The sequence below is a fragment of the Acomys russatus genome, chromosome 5, assembly GCF_903995435.1.
Source record: "Acomys russatus chromosome 5, mAcoRus1.1, whole genome shotgun sequence".
Taxonomy (NCBI): Eukaryota; Metazoa; Chordata; class Mammalia; order Rodentia; family Muridae; genus Acomys; species Acomys russatus.
The window spans coordinates 26,797,270-26,812,413 of record NC_067141.1 but is presented as its reverse complement, the minus strand read 5'-3'; the positions used below and the strand labels follow the sequence as shown (position 1 = coordinate 26,812,413).

At 50.9% G+C, this 15,144-nt stretch overlaps 1 protein-coding gene across 2 annotated transcripts; it reads left to right on the top strand.

Annotated features, from left to right (window-relative positions):
- Positions 1 to 1,260: 1,260 nt before the first annotated feature.
- On the top strand, positions 1,261 to 14,905 carry Rhod (ras homolog family member D). 2 transcript variants are annotated; one of them, XM_051145832.1, is made up of 5 exons: positions 1,261 to 1,458; positions 9,063 to 9,150; positions 9,892 to 10,001; positions 14,155 to 14,289; positions 14,552 to 14,905. In XM_051145832.1, the coding sequence occupies exons 1-5, from the start codon at positions 1,327 to 1,329 to the stop codon at positions 14,717 to 14,719; spliced, it is 633 nt and encodes a 210-aa protein (XP_051001789.1). In that variant the 5' UTR covers positions 1,261 to 1,326; the 3' UTR covers positions 14,720 to 14,905. The 2 variants fall into 2 exon arrangements, with proteins under 2 accessions (XP_051001789.1, XP_051001790.1); XM_051145833.1 differs by having other exon boundaries at positions 14,155 to 14,296.
- Positions 14,906 to 15,144: the final 239 nt, after the last annotated feature.

Genomic DNA, 15,144 nt, shown 5'->3' with positions numbered 1-15,144 from the left:
AAAAAAATCCAAAGTGCTCCACCATCCAAATACCAGCTCCTCAGCCAAGTCCCGCCCTCTGTCTTGTTGCTAGGAAGGCGGGGGCGGGGCTACCTTACGCCAACCTCTTTGATGTTCTTTTGAAACACCTCTGTCCCTTTTCCCTCAAGACTCTGCCTCCCCCTTCAGGTCTTCCTCATCTACCCCTGTTGAGGACTTCCCTTTCCTTCCTCCTGTCCCCGGCATAGATAGTTCTCACACTGATGACCGGCCCACCTCCCATTCTAGGCTTCGCACAGTAGAGGTTTTGACTTAAACAGTGCAGGGTCCCCAGACGCTCAGGAACTAAGAACCATCTGCGTGGAGTAAACATTATGCCAAGGAGCTGGGGAGATGGCTCAGAGGTTAAGAGCACTGGCTGGTCTTCCAGAGGACGCAAATTCTCCCACATGGTGGCTCACAATGTCTGTAACTCCAGTTCCAGCGCTTCCAAGTGCAGAGGGCACCGGGCATGTATGTGGTGCACAGACATACATGTAGATAAAACACCCGTACACGCACACAAGAAAAAAAAATTAAAAATAAGTATTATACTAAGAACCTTTTGTGACATCAGCCCTATGCTGGAGCCTGCTCTGAGCTCTATAAATGGAAGGTTCCATAGTTTTCCCTAGATCACTGGCTGCCCTGGCGAGACATGTGGTAATTGACCTTCATTGAGACTTCCTGGTGCTGGCTGAAGAGGTCCTGCAGTGACCAATAAGGGCATGGCCGCGCCACTCCTTTCTCATCTGGCCTACAACATATGGAGGAGGTCTAGGTGTTAGGTCCCGAAGCCACAGAAACTCATATTTATTCCTCCATCCATCCATTCATTCATAAAAATCACCTCCCACTCATGGCAGATGGGCCAGGTGCTTCCTCTCTTTCTGTCCTCAGCCGCCCTCTAACTACCTGTCTACTTATCTTTTCTCCCACGAGCTCTGGATGCCCAGGGTAGGCATAGATCTCCGCCCACCCCTGAGGCCTCAGTGACTGCACACAGTAGGTGCTGCAAAAGTGCTTCTTGAGTGGCCAGACAGGACGACAAGAGACCGGACCCCGGGGGCGTCCACGCCTGGCTGGCCGCTGCACGCCTGTCCTGGCCGGGGCCTCTCACCTGAGCTGGGTGTCCCCCTCAGCCCCCCTCACCCCCGGCCGCCTCCTGCCCGGGCCGCCCCGCTCCCACTTCCTCCCGCCGCCCCGCCCCTTCCACATTCCTGTCCCGCCGGGCCAGCCCCGCGCCCGCCGCAGCCAGCTCCCGGCACACCGCCCGCTGCTCGGCGTCCCGCCGTCGGCCTTCCCGGGATGAACGCGCCCCAGACTGCGGGAGAGGAGGCGCCGCTCAGCGGGCGCTCGGTCAAGGTGGTCCTAGTGGGCGACGGAGGCTGCGGGAAGACGTCGCTGATGATGGTCTTCGCCGACGGGTCCTTCCCAGAAGTGAGTGCCCTCACTCCTGTCCCTGCCCTGTCCCTGCGCTGGGACACTACTAGTATGCGGGTCTGCCGAGAGCTGCCTCGAAAGTACCCAGCTCCAGCCTCCTGGGGGGGGTGGGGGGGATCCCAGCAGGGCCTGGGGTTGAAGGCAGAGTTTTTCAGATGTAGCCAGTAGGATCGAAGTGGGACTAATGGCACTTAGGGGGAGGGGTATCACAGGGACTGAATTAGGCCACCTGGGGGAAAAGCAAATCCTAAGAGAGCAGTTGTTGTCACAACTTGGCTAAGAGAGAATGAGGACTTTGGAGCTACACTGGCAGCAGGGGCTGAAAAAATCAAGCCTTTGCCTCTTACAGCTGGGTTCCTTTGGGCAAGTGCCTTACCCTCTCGGTGCCTTTTTCCCCAACTGCATGATAAGATTGACAGTCTCTACCTGAGTTCATTGAAGAACGAGTGGATAGAGGTGAAGAGCTCAGCTCCAAGTCTGCATGCAAGAGCGGCTCACTGAAAGTTGATAAATGGTGAGGCTTGGTGCACGCCGCTTTAATCCCAGCACTCGGGAGTTCGAGGCCAGCCTGGTCTACAAAGAGTCCACGACAGCCAAGGCTACACAGAGAAACCCTGTCTCAGAAGGGGAAAAAAAAATTGATAAATGATGTCCATTGGGAGACACCAGCTCTTCTCCATCCCTAGGCGTATGGTGCAAACCCCATGCTTCACTTTTGAGGGGAAGATGTTTGTGTGTGGAGCATACACCCTTCTCTGAAGAGCCCTATTCCTCTTATGACTTGCTTTCTTATGGGGGGAAGGGAGGCTGAGGGACAGCCCGGTGCAGTACCGGGTGCAGCCTAGCTCTCTGGGCTTGTCACAGTGAGTTCTCCAGGACAAGCTATTGGCTGTCCAGCCAGCTCAGCAGACCCCATGGCCTCTCTTTCTGTGCGTCCATGAGGAGCAGGGGTCCTGGACGCCTGTGGGTTTGTTTTGAGCAGCAAGTCTTCTCCCTTTCCTGTCCCTGTCCCTACATCCTTGCAGCCTCTGGGATTGGGGCAGTCTGATGGAGGAGGCTGGAGAAGCTGGTCTGGCAAACAGGGCTGGGTCTTGCCACTCTATACCAGTGAGCTGCTGGTTTTTGTGGGTTTTTTTGTTTGTTTGTTTTGTGGGTTTTTTTGTTTGTTTGTTTTTGTTTGTTTGGACTTTAGTGGTTTCTGTTTTGTTTTTGAGACAGCATATCACTGTGGAGGCCTTCAGTGCTCCATCCTCCTGTCTCAAGCCCCGAGAGTTGCTGGGATCACGCGTATGTGCCACCATACCCAGTCTTTGATTTTGTGGTTTGCAAAGCTGATGTCACCTCCCTTGACCAGTTACACTTCTTTTTTTTAAGTTGAGTAGATATTTTCCAGGTCTTTAGGTACTGCCCTTTTGAACCGGACCATCAAGGGAGCCAGGGGATCAGAGAAGGGCAACTAAAGACAGAGGTCAGCACTATTGGCCTGGCTCTGATATTCTAGACGGTGACAGAGACAGCAGGAGCCAAACTAATTTCATATGGAAACCCCTGTATGTTTTACAGCACACTTTGGAGAGACAGAAGAGTGGTCACCAGCGGTATAGACCAACCTTGTCCTTGGTCTTCCTTTGTCTGGAAGTTTCCTGGCATGAGAGAGGGATGTTTTTAGTTGGGTTGGGTTTTTGTTTTGTTTTGTTTTGTTTTTGTGTGTGTGTGTGTGTTTTGGGTTTTTTTTTTTTTTTTTTTTTTTTTTTTTTTTTTTTTTTTTGTTAGTTAGCAAGTTAGATATGTAACACCATTAGAGACAGGGTTTTTCTGTATAGCCCTGGCTGTCCTGGAACTGGGTCTGTAAACTAGGCTGGCCTCAATCAAACTCAGAGATTCGCCTGCCTCTGCCGGGAAGTAAAGATGTCTTCTACCACTGCCCAACTGGCTTGTTGAGACAAGGTCTCAAGTAGCCCAGGCTGGCCTTGGATTCAGTATGTAGCCAAGGATGTCTTCTGGTCCTCCTGCCTCCGCCTCCCAAGTGTTGTGACTGTGACACAGCCTTTTGAAGAGAACATGGGGTAGCTCTGATCTGAAGTTCTGGTCACCTTGCCCTCCCCAGGGCACTCCATGTCCTCTGAAGCCACCACTGCTGTCTGGTGGCCCAGCCTCAGCCTCTTCTGCCCCAGGTGGCCCTAAAAGCCAGGGGAGCCAGCAGCCTGGGGGTTTAGGTTGCTTTTCTGCCTGCCTCAAAGGGCAGAGAAAAGTGAGTGGCTGGAGAAACCCTGGTGACACTCACTGATGTAGCCCAACTTCACGTGCAAGGCAAAGGGGCAAAACAGAGCTTCATGGGGCAGGGAGAGACCTCAGGCCCAAAGACATGTCAGCTGGCACTGAGAACACAGTCGTTCTTAGTGGCTTACAAGACCGGGCCAGGAAGTGGGAGAGAGCACCCAGCCTGCAGAGCTACCTAAATACGAAGCTCTTCTCAGACTGCTCCCGTTTCCACAGGTGTTCTACCTGGGGAATCCTGTCTTCTTTCTGTCATAGTCCCCTACCTGTGAACCCCAGGAGGGCAGGACTGGGGCTGAGTCATTTCTGTCCTGGGTCAACCCATGCCAGGCCTTGTGTCTCTTCATGAGCAAAACTTAACAGATAAGATTAGGCACGTCTGGGGGTGGAGGGGTGGGGGGGAGAGCCGGGGGGGGGGGGGGAGCAATCAAAGAAGACCGCAAAAGGCACAGATAGAGCCACATTCCAAAGTAAGAGGTAGGGTGTGAGGCAGGTAACACAACCCCTTCCAGCTCATGTCAGATCTGTCTGACGTCAGGAGCAGGAACCGGTGAGCTCAGAAGAGGCAGGTGGCTGGAGTGGCCCCTGAAGACACAGTGCCTGCCCTGCTTCTGCCTAGCCCAACGAGTCACTTTCTTTCCCCAGAGCCCCTTGATGTTACTGAGGTTGCAGGACTCAAGGGAAGAGTTTAGGCAGCAGTGGGCTGGGACCATTTTCACAGGCATTTGTGAGGCAAAGAGCCATCCCAAAGCTAAAATCAGAAGAGCCCCTCAACTGGTATGTGAGTGACCACACTAGGGTTTCTGATGCAGAGGTCAGTACCTCCACAGTGACAGAGGATACAATTGTGTTTTAGGGGTTTATTGCTGTGAAAAGACATCATGACCACAGCAAGTCTTTCTCTTTTTTTAATTTTGGGTTTTTGTTGGTTTTGGAGAGGGGTTGGGTTTTTTGTTTGTTTGTGTTTCAAGACAGGATTTTTTGGTATAACCTTGGCTGTTTTGGAACTTACTCTGTAGACCAGGCTGGCCTCGGAGATCCACCTGCCTTTGCCTCCCAAGCCCTGAGATGAAAGGTGTGTGCCACCACCGGCAGGCTGACCACTGCAACTCTTTTGTTTGTTTGTTTGTTTGTTATTTGTTTTTCTAAGACAGGGTTTCTCTATGTTATCTTGGCTGTCCTGGACTCGCTTTGTAGACCAGGCTGGCTTGAACTCACAACGATCTACCTGCCCCTGCCTCCCAATGCTGGGGCTAACGGTGTGTGCCACCACGCTTGGCAAAAGAAAACTTTTAATTGGTGCTGGCTTACAGTTTCAGAAGTTTAGACCATTATCATCATGGCAGGAAACATGGCAGCACGCAGGCAGACGTGGTGCTGGAGGAGGAGCTGAGAGTTCTACATCTGGATCCACAGGCAGCACACTGGGAGTAGCTTGAGCATAGGAAACCTCAAAGCCCTCTTCCACAGAGACACAGCTGCTAATAGTGCCACTCTCTGTGAGCCAAGCATTCAGACCCATGAGTCTATAGGGCCATTCCTATTCAAACCATCACAGCTGAGGATGGGAAAGGATAGCCAGGGTGAACAGTGACCATAAATGCTGGACCAGGTCTTCCCTTTGCATTGTGAAGTGACACCCTTTTTCTTAACCAGTGATAGTACAGGCCCAAGGCCACACACAGCTGGCTCCTAAGCTGGGCTCATTTGATCTTAAAGCTGGTGCTACCCTCACACTACCCTCCCCTCCAGTAGGAAAAAATGCCCAAGGGAAGAAGACTTAAGCATACACAGAGGAGTAGGAAGGCAGCCTGGACCATTGTCTGTTCCTGTCAGCACAGAGGGAACAGAAGATCCATGCCAAGTTCTCCATCTTTCTTCAGCTACCTGCTTTGCCCTCTACTGCATGGCCTCCCAGGTGCCTTGAGGACATACTCTAGAGCCTGCCCCTCCCAGCTGGCCAGGGCCTGACTCAGAGGGCCGGCAGGCAATCTGGCCATCAGAGGGGCAGGCACGATGTCCTCCTGAGTCATAGACAGGTAGGAGCCCTGCCTGACATGGGAAGGGAAGAGGCTAGTGGTCTCGGCACCATGACCCTACAAGCCAGCCCTGGCCAAGTGACAGAAGCCTAAGAGGTCCAAAGGGCACGAGGTTGAGCCAGGAATGACGGCTTGTGCCTGTCATCCTAGCACTCAGGAAGCTGAGGCAGGGAAACTGCAGTACGTTCCGGGCTGTCCTGAGCTATACAGTGAGAACCTGTCCAGCAAAGAATGAGGGGAGAGAGGGAAGCGGAGATGGCTCAGCAGGTAAAGGCACTTGCCACCAGCCCTGACTGCCTGAGTTCCATCCCCAGAACCCACACAGCTTACATGTAATTAAAAAAACAAACAGGGGTTAGGAGTGGGGCTCAGTTGGTAGAGTACTCACCCAGCATACATAAAGTCCTGGGTTCCACCTGTACCACCACATAAACCAGGTGTGGTAGTGCCTGTCTGTGCTGCAGGATTCAGGAGGCGGTAGCAGGAGGATCGTAGGTTCAAGGTGCTCCTTGGCTATATGAGACCCTTGTTCAAATAATAAGACAATAACAGGATCAAGAGGTCCAGGGCTGCTCATAGCAAAAGGCTGCAGATATACTCTGTAAGAAGCCCAGTGAAAGTACAGTGCCCTGAACTTGAATTTAGGTCACAAAATATACGTAGTTGGAATTATAAAAATACTAGTCTGCAGAGGAAGGATAGCAGGCTACCAAGAAGAGACTTGATACCCTATGAGCATATATTGAGGGAGGAGGTCCCCGTCAGTCACAGTCATAGGGGAGGGGAGTAAGGGGAAAAATGGGAGGGAGGGAGGATTGGGAGGGTACAAGGAATGGGATAACAATTGAGTTGTAATATGAATAAATTAATAAAATATATTTTTAAAAATTTTATTTAAAGAAGGAAAGAGGGAGCTGGAGAGATGACTCAGTTGTTAAGAGCACTGCCTGCTCTTCCAGAGGTCATGAGTTCAAGTCCCAGCAACCACATGGTGGCTCACAACCACATATAATGTGATCTGATGCTCAGGCCTGCAGAGCGCTGTATATATAATAAATAAATAAATCTTAAAAAAAAATAAAGAAGGAGAGAAAGACAATGCCCAAGCCAGGCATGGTGGGGCATGCCTGTAATCCCAGCACATGAGGAAGCAGAGGCAGGCAGATCTCTGTGAATTCAAGGCCAGCCTGGTCTACAAAGCAAGTCCAGGACAGCCAAGGCTACACAGAGAAACCCTGTCTCGAAAAAAGCCCAAAAACTGGAGCTGGAGAGATGGCTCAGAGGTTAAGAGCACTGACTGCTCTTCCAAAGGTCCTGAGTTCAATCCCCAGCAACCACATGGTGGCTCACAGCCATCTACAATGAGATCTGGTGCCCTCTTCTGTTGTGCAAGTGTATATGCAGGCAGAACACTGTATACATAATAAATAAGTCTTAACACACACATACAAAACCCAACCTCCTCCCTTTCCCCCCACCCCAAAAAAATTTTTTTAAAAAGAAAGAAAAAAAATGTTCTACAGCTGGACCTTATGGAAACATTTTCTCAATTGAAGGTGCCTCCTTTCATATACTCTAGTTTATGGTCTAGTTGACATAAGACCAGGCAGCACAGGGACTGTGCTCTGGGTAACCCACCCTGGAGAGGCCACAACAGGGGCCTGTGTGAGATGGGATCAGGAAGTCAGGCTGAGATGGGGAATCTGCTCAGATTCAAGAGATTTGAGAGGATTCACACACAGTGATATACGTCTCTATTTCCAGGCTTCAGGAGGTGAAAGCCAGAGGATTGTAAGCTCTAGCCGAGACTGGGCTACATAGCAAAACCTCATCTCAAAAGAAGCCCCCGCCCCCAGAAAAGGCCAGGCATGGTGGGCAGGCCTTGAATCCCAGCACTCAGGAGGCAGAGGCAGATGGATTTCTGAATGTTCTAGGCCAGCGTGGTCTATATAACAAGTTCCAGGCTAGTCAAGGTCACACAATGAAACGGGGGTGGGGGGGTCTGGAGAGATGGCTCGGTGCCTGTGCCACTGCAGAAGACCTAAAATCCACACAGCGGATCCAACTGTCAGTAACGCCAGTTCCAGGGGATCTTTCGTTTCCTTCTGACCTCATGGGAAAGAGCAGGCCTGGTACTACTTTCGTGTAATCCCAGTACTCAAGAGGCTAAGGCAGGAGGATTGCCATAAATTCAGGCTGGCAAGACCCCAGCACAAAAGAAAAAAAGAAAATCAGGAGTGATAGAATGTTGCATACCTTTAATCCTGCCATGTGGTAGCTGAGAACGGAAGAATCAGGAATTCAAAGCCAAAGCCAGCCTGGGTTTTATGTGCACCCATCTAAATTGCGTAGGGGGCAGGTGTAAAGGATACCCCCAAAACTGGGAGCCTGAGCTCCCCAAGACAGACTGAATCTTCTTTAGTACAGGCCCCTCAGTGTCCAGAGCTAGGCCTGGATAGAGTGCTAATGTTTACTACATGAATATATGAATGAACAAGGGAAAAAGTGGGAGTAGGTTAAGCCTTCCCAGGAAGAGAGGCGAGCTCAAAAGTGGACACTGGACAGAGCTAATCCAGCAGCCAACATGTATGGGTGCTTGTTTTGTTCCAGGCTATGCCAAGTGCTTTACCTGCATCTTTTCTTTTTATTTATTTATTTATTTATTTATTTATTATGTATACAGTGTTTTGCCTGCATGTAACACCTGCACGCCAGAAGAGGGCACTAGATCTCATTACAGGTGGTTGTGAGCCACCATGTGGTTGCTGGGAATTGAACTCTCAGGATCTTTGGAAGAGCAGCTAGTGCTCTTAACCTCTGAGCCATCTCTCCAGCCCCCCCCCCTTTTTTTTTTTTTTAGATTTTTCAAGACAGGATTTCTCTGTATAACAGCCCTGGCTGTCCTAGGCTGGCTTTGTAGACCAGGCTGGCCTTGAACTCACAGGGACCCACTTGCCTCTGCCTCCCGAGTGCTAGGATGAAAGGCATGAAGCACCACGCCCACCGTTTCCTTAACTCTTTAATGTAATGTTCTGCCCTACTGTGGGGACTTCAATCTTCCCTTTAATAATCTATGGAAGCATGGCCAGGGAGGATGGGGACCTTCCTGGCACCAGGCTCTACACCTTTCCCCAAGGCTGGTCACTGTGACACGGGGAGCCTTCTCAGAAACAGCTACAGTAAGGGGTTATGGGTAGGTAGTCCTGGGGTGGGGTGGGGTGGGGGCATCCGGCTTGCCCCAGATCCCTCAAAAGCTTCCTTAACTCTGACCTCTTTCTTCTTCAGAGCTACAACCCCACAGTGTTTGAGCGCTATCATGTCAATCTGCAAATAAAGGGTAAACCCGTGCAGCTCCAAATCTGGGACACAGCTGGTAGGTGTGGGGCTTTGGGAGGGGCATAGGGGAGAAGGGGAACCCCAGTGGCTTATGAACCAGGAGGCCAGCTTGTCTTCAGAGGATAGGCACTGGCAACAAGAGGGTCCCTAGGAACCTCAACCCTTCACTTGTACGTGCCCACTTCCTCAACCCAGGGCAGCCTCAAGAGGCAGGCTGCTCCTGGCCTGCCAAGCCTTGTACCCTGAATTTAGCTTCTCTAAAACTTCCTAACCTTGGCCTGTACCCTCCAGCCTCTTGGCCTGGCCCATACATGGGTTAGCTCAAAACTAAACTCAGGGAGCCCCACCAGCCTGCTTGCATTTGATCTGCTAAGACCCTTTTGTTGGGGTCGCATCTGCCCCATGCCCTCACTGCACAAGCAAGAGTAAAGTGGGGTTCCTAAGCCTGGCCTCTGCCTCACACTCACTCCTCGAATAGGGTCTTCCAGCCTTGGCTTCTCCAGGCCAACGCTGCCACTTCCCACGGGCAAGGCAAATTTGAGCCTCCCCAAGGCACAATCCTTGACCCTACCCTGTAAAAGCCCAGGTCTGCTAAGGTGACCTCCCTTATGTTGAAGAGATGCTGAGAGCAGGCAGGAGGACCAAAGAGGTGACCTCCCTTATGTTGGAGAGATGCTGAGAGCAGGCAGGAGGACCAGAGAGGTGACCCTCCCTTATGTTGGAGAGATGCTGAGAGCAGGCAGGAGGACCAAAGCAGTGACTCCTCCCCTTTCCCCAGGGCAAGATGACTATGACCGCCTCCGGCCCTTGTTCTATCCTGATGTCAATGTCCTGCTCCTCTGCTTCGACGTGACCAATCCAAACAGCTTTGACAACATCTCCACCCGGGTAGGTGCTGGGGTGAGGGAGGCATCACTTCAACTTCCGGGCCGCTGTTCATCACTCTTGACCCTGTCAGCTGTCAAAGCGAGGGAGGCCCGAGGCTGAACAGGTGGCTCCAGTGGTTAGGTGGGCATGCTGGGCTGGGCATGGGCCTTTAATCCCAGCACCAAGGAAGCAGAGGCATGTGTGTTTCTGTGAGTTTGAGGGCAGCCTCATTTACATAGTGAGTTCCTTGGAGATACACAATGAGATCCTGGAGGGAGGGAGGGAGGGAGGGAGGGAAACAGAGAGAAAAAGAGAGAGAGAGAGAGAGAAAGGCTTTATATGTATTGTTTATGTAGACAACCGTTCCCAGCATGTGTGTCAGAGAGCTCATGACCTGTAACTCCAGCTTCCGGACTCTGACACCGTCTTCTGGACTCTCCAGGCACATATATATATATATACATACATTAATTTTTTTAAAAAAATAATAAGGCATGGCGGTGCACGCCTTTAATCTCAGCACTCAGGAAGCAGAGACAGACGGATCTCTGTAAATTCGAGGCCAGCCTGGTCTACAAAGGGAGTCTGGGACAGCCAGGGCTACACAAAGAAACCTTGTCTCAAAAAAACAAAGTAAGTAAATAAATAAAATTTAAAAATAATAAAGAGGCTGAGGAGATGGCTCAGTAGTTAAGAGCACTTAGCTCTTGCAGAGGACCCAGGCTCAGTTCCCAGCACCCACATGGTGGTTCACAACCATCCCTAACTCCAGCTCCAGGGGATCTGAACTCCAGGTAACGTGTATGTGGTGCAATACACACATGCAGGCAAAACACTCATAAAATAAACTAAAAGTCTTTAAATAAATGGTGGGGTTTTTTTATTGTTGTTTTGTGTGGTTTTTGTTTTTGTCTTTTCAAGAAAGGGTTTCTCTGTGTCTTGGCTGTGCTGGACTCACTTTGTAGACCAGGCTGGCCTCATACAATATACCTGCCTCTGCCTCCCCAAGTCCTGGGATTACAGACATGCACCAACAGGCCCAACAAGTAAATATCTTTCTTTCTTTTTTTTAATACTATATTTATTTATTGTGTATGAGCACTCTATTTGCATGTATACCTGTATGCCAGAAAAGGGCATTAGGTCACATTATAGATGGTTGTGAGCCACCATGTGGTTGCTGGGAATTGAACCCAGGACCTCTGGAAGAGCAGCCAGTGCTCTTAACCTCTGAGCCATCTCTCCAGCCCCTAAATATATTTCTTAAGTGCTATGGCCTGGAGATGACTCAGAGGTTTGGAGCACTGGCTGCTCTTCCAGAGGATCTTGTTCAACTCCCAGCACCCATACAGTGGTTTTTAACTCCTTATAATTCCTGTTCCAGGGGATCTGATGCTCTCTTCTGGCCCCTACAGGCACACCATGCATGTAGTGCACAGACTAAAAAAAAAAAAAAATTTAAATGCCAGGCGTGGTGTCACATGCCTTTAATCCCAGCACCCAGGAGGCAGAGGCAGGCAATGTATAGGAGTAGGAGGCCAATCTATAGTGAGTTCTTGGCTATCCAGAGATTTATACAGCTGGGTGGTGGTGGTGCTACAGTCAAGGCTACACAGAGAAACCCTATCTCGAAAAACCAAAACAAACAAACAAAAAAAAAAACAAAGCAAAAACAAAAAGAACTTATCATGTAGCCTGGCGCAGTGGCACACACCTGTAATCCCAGCACTCAGGGAGGCAGAGGCAGGTGGATCGCTGTGAGTTCAAGGCCAGCCTGGTCTACAAAGCGAGTCCAGGACAGCCAAGGCTACACAGAGAAAATCCTGTCTTGAAAAACCGAAAAAAGAAAGAAAGAAAAAAACTTGCCATGCTGGCATGGTAACAATCCCAGCACTTGAGAGGCAGAGGCAGGAGGATCTCTGTGAGCTTGAGGCCAGCCTGGTCTACATAGTAAGTTCCCCCGGCTAGCCAGGGACACACAGTGAAACCCTGTCTCCAAAAATTAAAAAGAGCTCGCCATGTAGTGGATGTTGTTCTCGCATTTACATGGATGTATTTGTTCACTTACCTTCCTGACAACTGCGTAGTCAAGATACTTCCATTATTGGACTGAATCACGTTCTACTCAAGTGGCAGCTCTGGGGCCGGAGCCCAGGCAGTTGGCTACGTGCATTCTCCAGAGCTATTGCTTGAGCACATCGACGAGGGACCAGGCCCTGGCACTGGCTAGGGATGGGGAGGGATTTGTGGTGCCTGTGATGCCGTGGCAACAGGGAGTAGATTCTGGATCCTCCTAAAAGGCTAAGCTCCAAGACTCGCTAATGGATTGCAGGTGATGAGAGAGAAGTTAAACTAGAGCAAGCGGAAGGCGGAGTCGCTTCTTCCCCTGGATGAGGAGCAGCCTGAGATAGGGTGGAGCCCCGGGCCTGTGGCCGCTGGAACGTGCAGGTCTCCCGGAGGGAGTGTGGGGCTGCCCTGAAGAAACCACTGAGGAGCCCTACCAGCTGGGGAAGGTACAACCAAGAGACCTGAGGAGGCCACCCAGGGAGCCTGACTTGCTAGTGGAGAGGAGAGCAGAGCCATGGGAGAGGAGGGGCACAATGGGGGAGAACCCGGAGAGCTGGAAGAGCGGGTCCTGGATCCAGTGCAGACTGCTCTCAAGGAAGTGATCGTGGGGCCTCTGTTCCCACAGGCTTGGCCCAGCTGTCTCACAGTGGGGTTCAGTGGAGCCACCCAGCAGCTCCTTCCCTAGGTATGGAGAGACTTCCTGGGCCCCGTTTAGTTCCAGGAGCCAGAGAACTTTAGAGACCTACCTGTCTCTGACTCCGGGGTTAATTTGGCTATTGTTTTATTTATTTATTTTTCATTAGTTTAAATCTGAGAAGGGTACAGCATCACACCAATTCTGTATCCAATGGCCTTCGAGGGAAGGTTGCTTTGGAATTTGGCACGAACCATGCTACTGTTCCTTTTTTTTTTTTTTTTTTTTTTTTAGTTTATTTGTATTACATCTCAATTGTTATCCCACCCCTTGTATCCTCCCATTCCTCCCTCCCTCCCGCCTCCCCCCTATTCCCCTCCCCTATGACTGTGACTGAGGGGGACCTCCTCCCCCTGTATATGCTCATAGGGTATCAAGTCTCTTCTTGGTAGCCTGCTATCCTTCCTCTGAGTGCCACCAGTTCTCCCCATCCAGGGACGTGGTCAAATATGGGGCACTAGCGTTTGTGTGAAGGTCAGACCCCACTCTCCACTCAACTGTGGAGAATGTCCTGTCCATTGGCTAGATCTGGGTAGGGGTTCGAAGTTTACGGCCTGTATTGTCCTTGGCTGGTGCCATAGTTTGAGCAGGACCCCTGGCATGCCACTGTTTCTATGGGGTCCTAGTTACTCTTCCCCAGATCACGCTGGTTTTGTTTGGTTTGCCTTCAAGAGTCACTGTGCTGTTGTTGTTGAGTTTTTGGTTTGTTTGTTTTGGTTTGGTTTTTTGTTGTTGATTTATACACATAAGCACATCTCTTGTCTAAGTAGAATTTAGTTTCATCTTGGGCATAAACACCTTCAATTTTAAAAGGAGCCAAGTGTTCTCTTTGGTTCTGGAGACCTCACTTGTAGCCAGCAAAAATGAGAGGGAGAGAGAGGATAGAGAGAAAATTATTTATACATACCTGTGCTTCCTTGAGATGCTCTCTCAGGCCTTGAACCCTCTGTAGCTAAAGATGATCCTGAACTTCCGATGTTCCTGCCTCCACTTCCCAAGTGCTGGGATGACAGGTCTGGTTTATGTAGGGTTTTGTGCATGCTAAGCCGGCACTCTACCAAGTGAGCCATGGCCCCCAACCCAGAGCATAGGCATTTTATTTTATTTTATTATTTTTGTTGTTGTTGTTTTGAGACAGGGTTTCTCTGTTATCTTGGCCGTCCTGGACTCGCTTTGTAGACCAGGCTGGCCTCGAACTCACAGCGATCCACCTGCCTCTGCCTTCCGAGTGCTGGGACTAAAGGCGTGCGACACCACGCCGGGTTCGGGCATAGACATTTTAAATGAGAACCCACACGGAGTCCTTGCTCCCCGAATGTTAGTTCTGCTCACTGTCCTTGTTGGAGTTACACCGACTAACCCACCCGAGGGTCAGAACTCCCGGTGGCTTACACAGAACCCTTCCCCCTGCAGTGGTACCCAGAGGTGACACACTTCTGCAAGCGAGTACCCATAATCGTGGTGGGCTGCAAGACAGACCTGCGCAAGGACAAGGCGGTGGTGAACAGGCTGCGGATGAAAGGGCAGGAGCCGGTGACCTACCACAGGGTAGGAAGTTAGCCCTGGGTGGGAAGCCTTGGGGGAGGGATCCTCAGGATACTCCCCTTGAAGTCCATGGTCTTAGGTCCTTCTTTGCCTAAGGGTCTAACGGTTTAACCTGCCTTCTCGAGTTAGTTGTCCACTGAGAGTACCCTAGAAAAGCCCCACTTCCCACTGTTGTCCTCAAGACCCCTGGCATAGCCAAAAAGGCTGCAGGGAAACCAAATGTGAGTTTCCCCTCATGCAATCCCCCCCCCCCCCCCCCCCGCAGGGTCACGACATGGCAAGGTCTGTAAGAGCAGTGACCTACCTTGAGTGTTCGGCTCGGCTCCATGACAACGTGAAAGCCGTCTTCCAGGAAGCAGCGGAAGTGGCTCTCGGCAGTCGCAGGCGTAACTTCTGGCGGCGGATTGCCCAGAATTTTTGCGTGTTCACCTGAGTGGTTTGGAACCCACCTTGCCTCTCACTTTCCTCAGCTGGAGAGAAACACATGAATAGACCTTCTACTCTGTTGACTGGGCTGGACCTAGTCCCCAGGCTGAGCTGTTAGAACCACACCTCTACAGATGGGCTCCGTTGAGGGCTGGGCCCTGGACCCAGACCCTTCGCTCTGGAACCGTTAGTAGACTGACTCCCTGTGCGGTATCCTGGACCTGCATCTTGAGTGGGGTCTGTGCGGCCTGGTTGGCGCCACCTTGTGGCTATTCTCTGAGATGTACCTACAGGACCTATGGTTCTAGAGACCATCTTGCCAGGGCCAACACCCTGCCCTGCCCCGCCCCTAGTCATCCTATTCATCCCATTGATAAGTGTAACAACTAAAATGACATCACTTGTTATTTGTGTCCTGACTCTTGCTTCAGA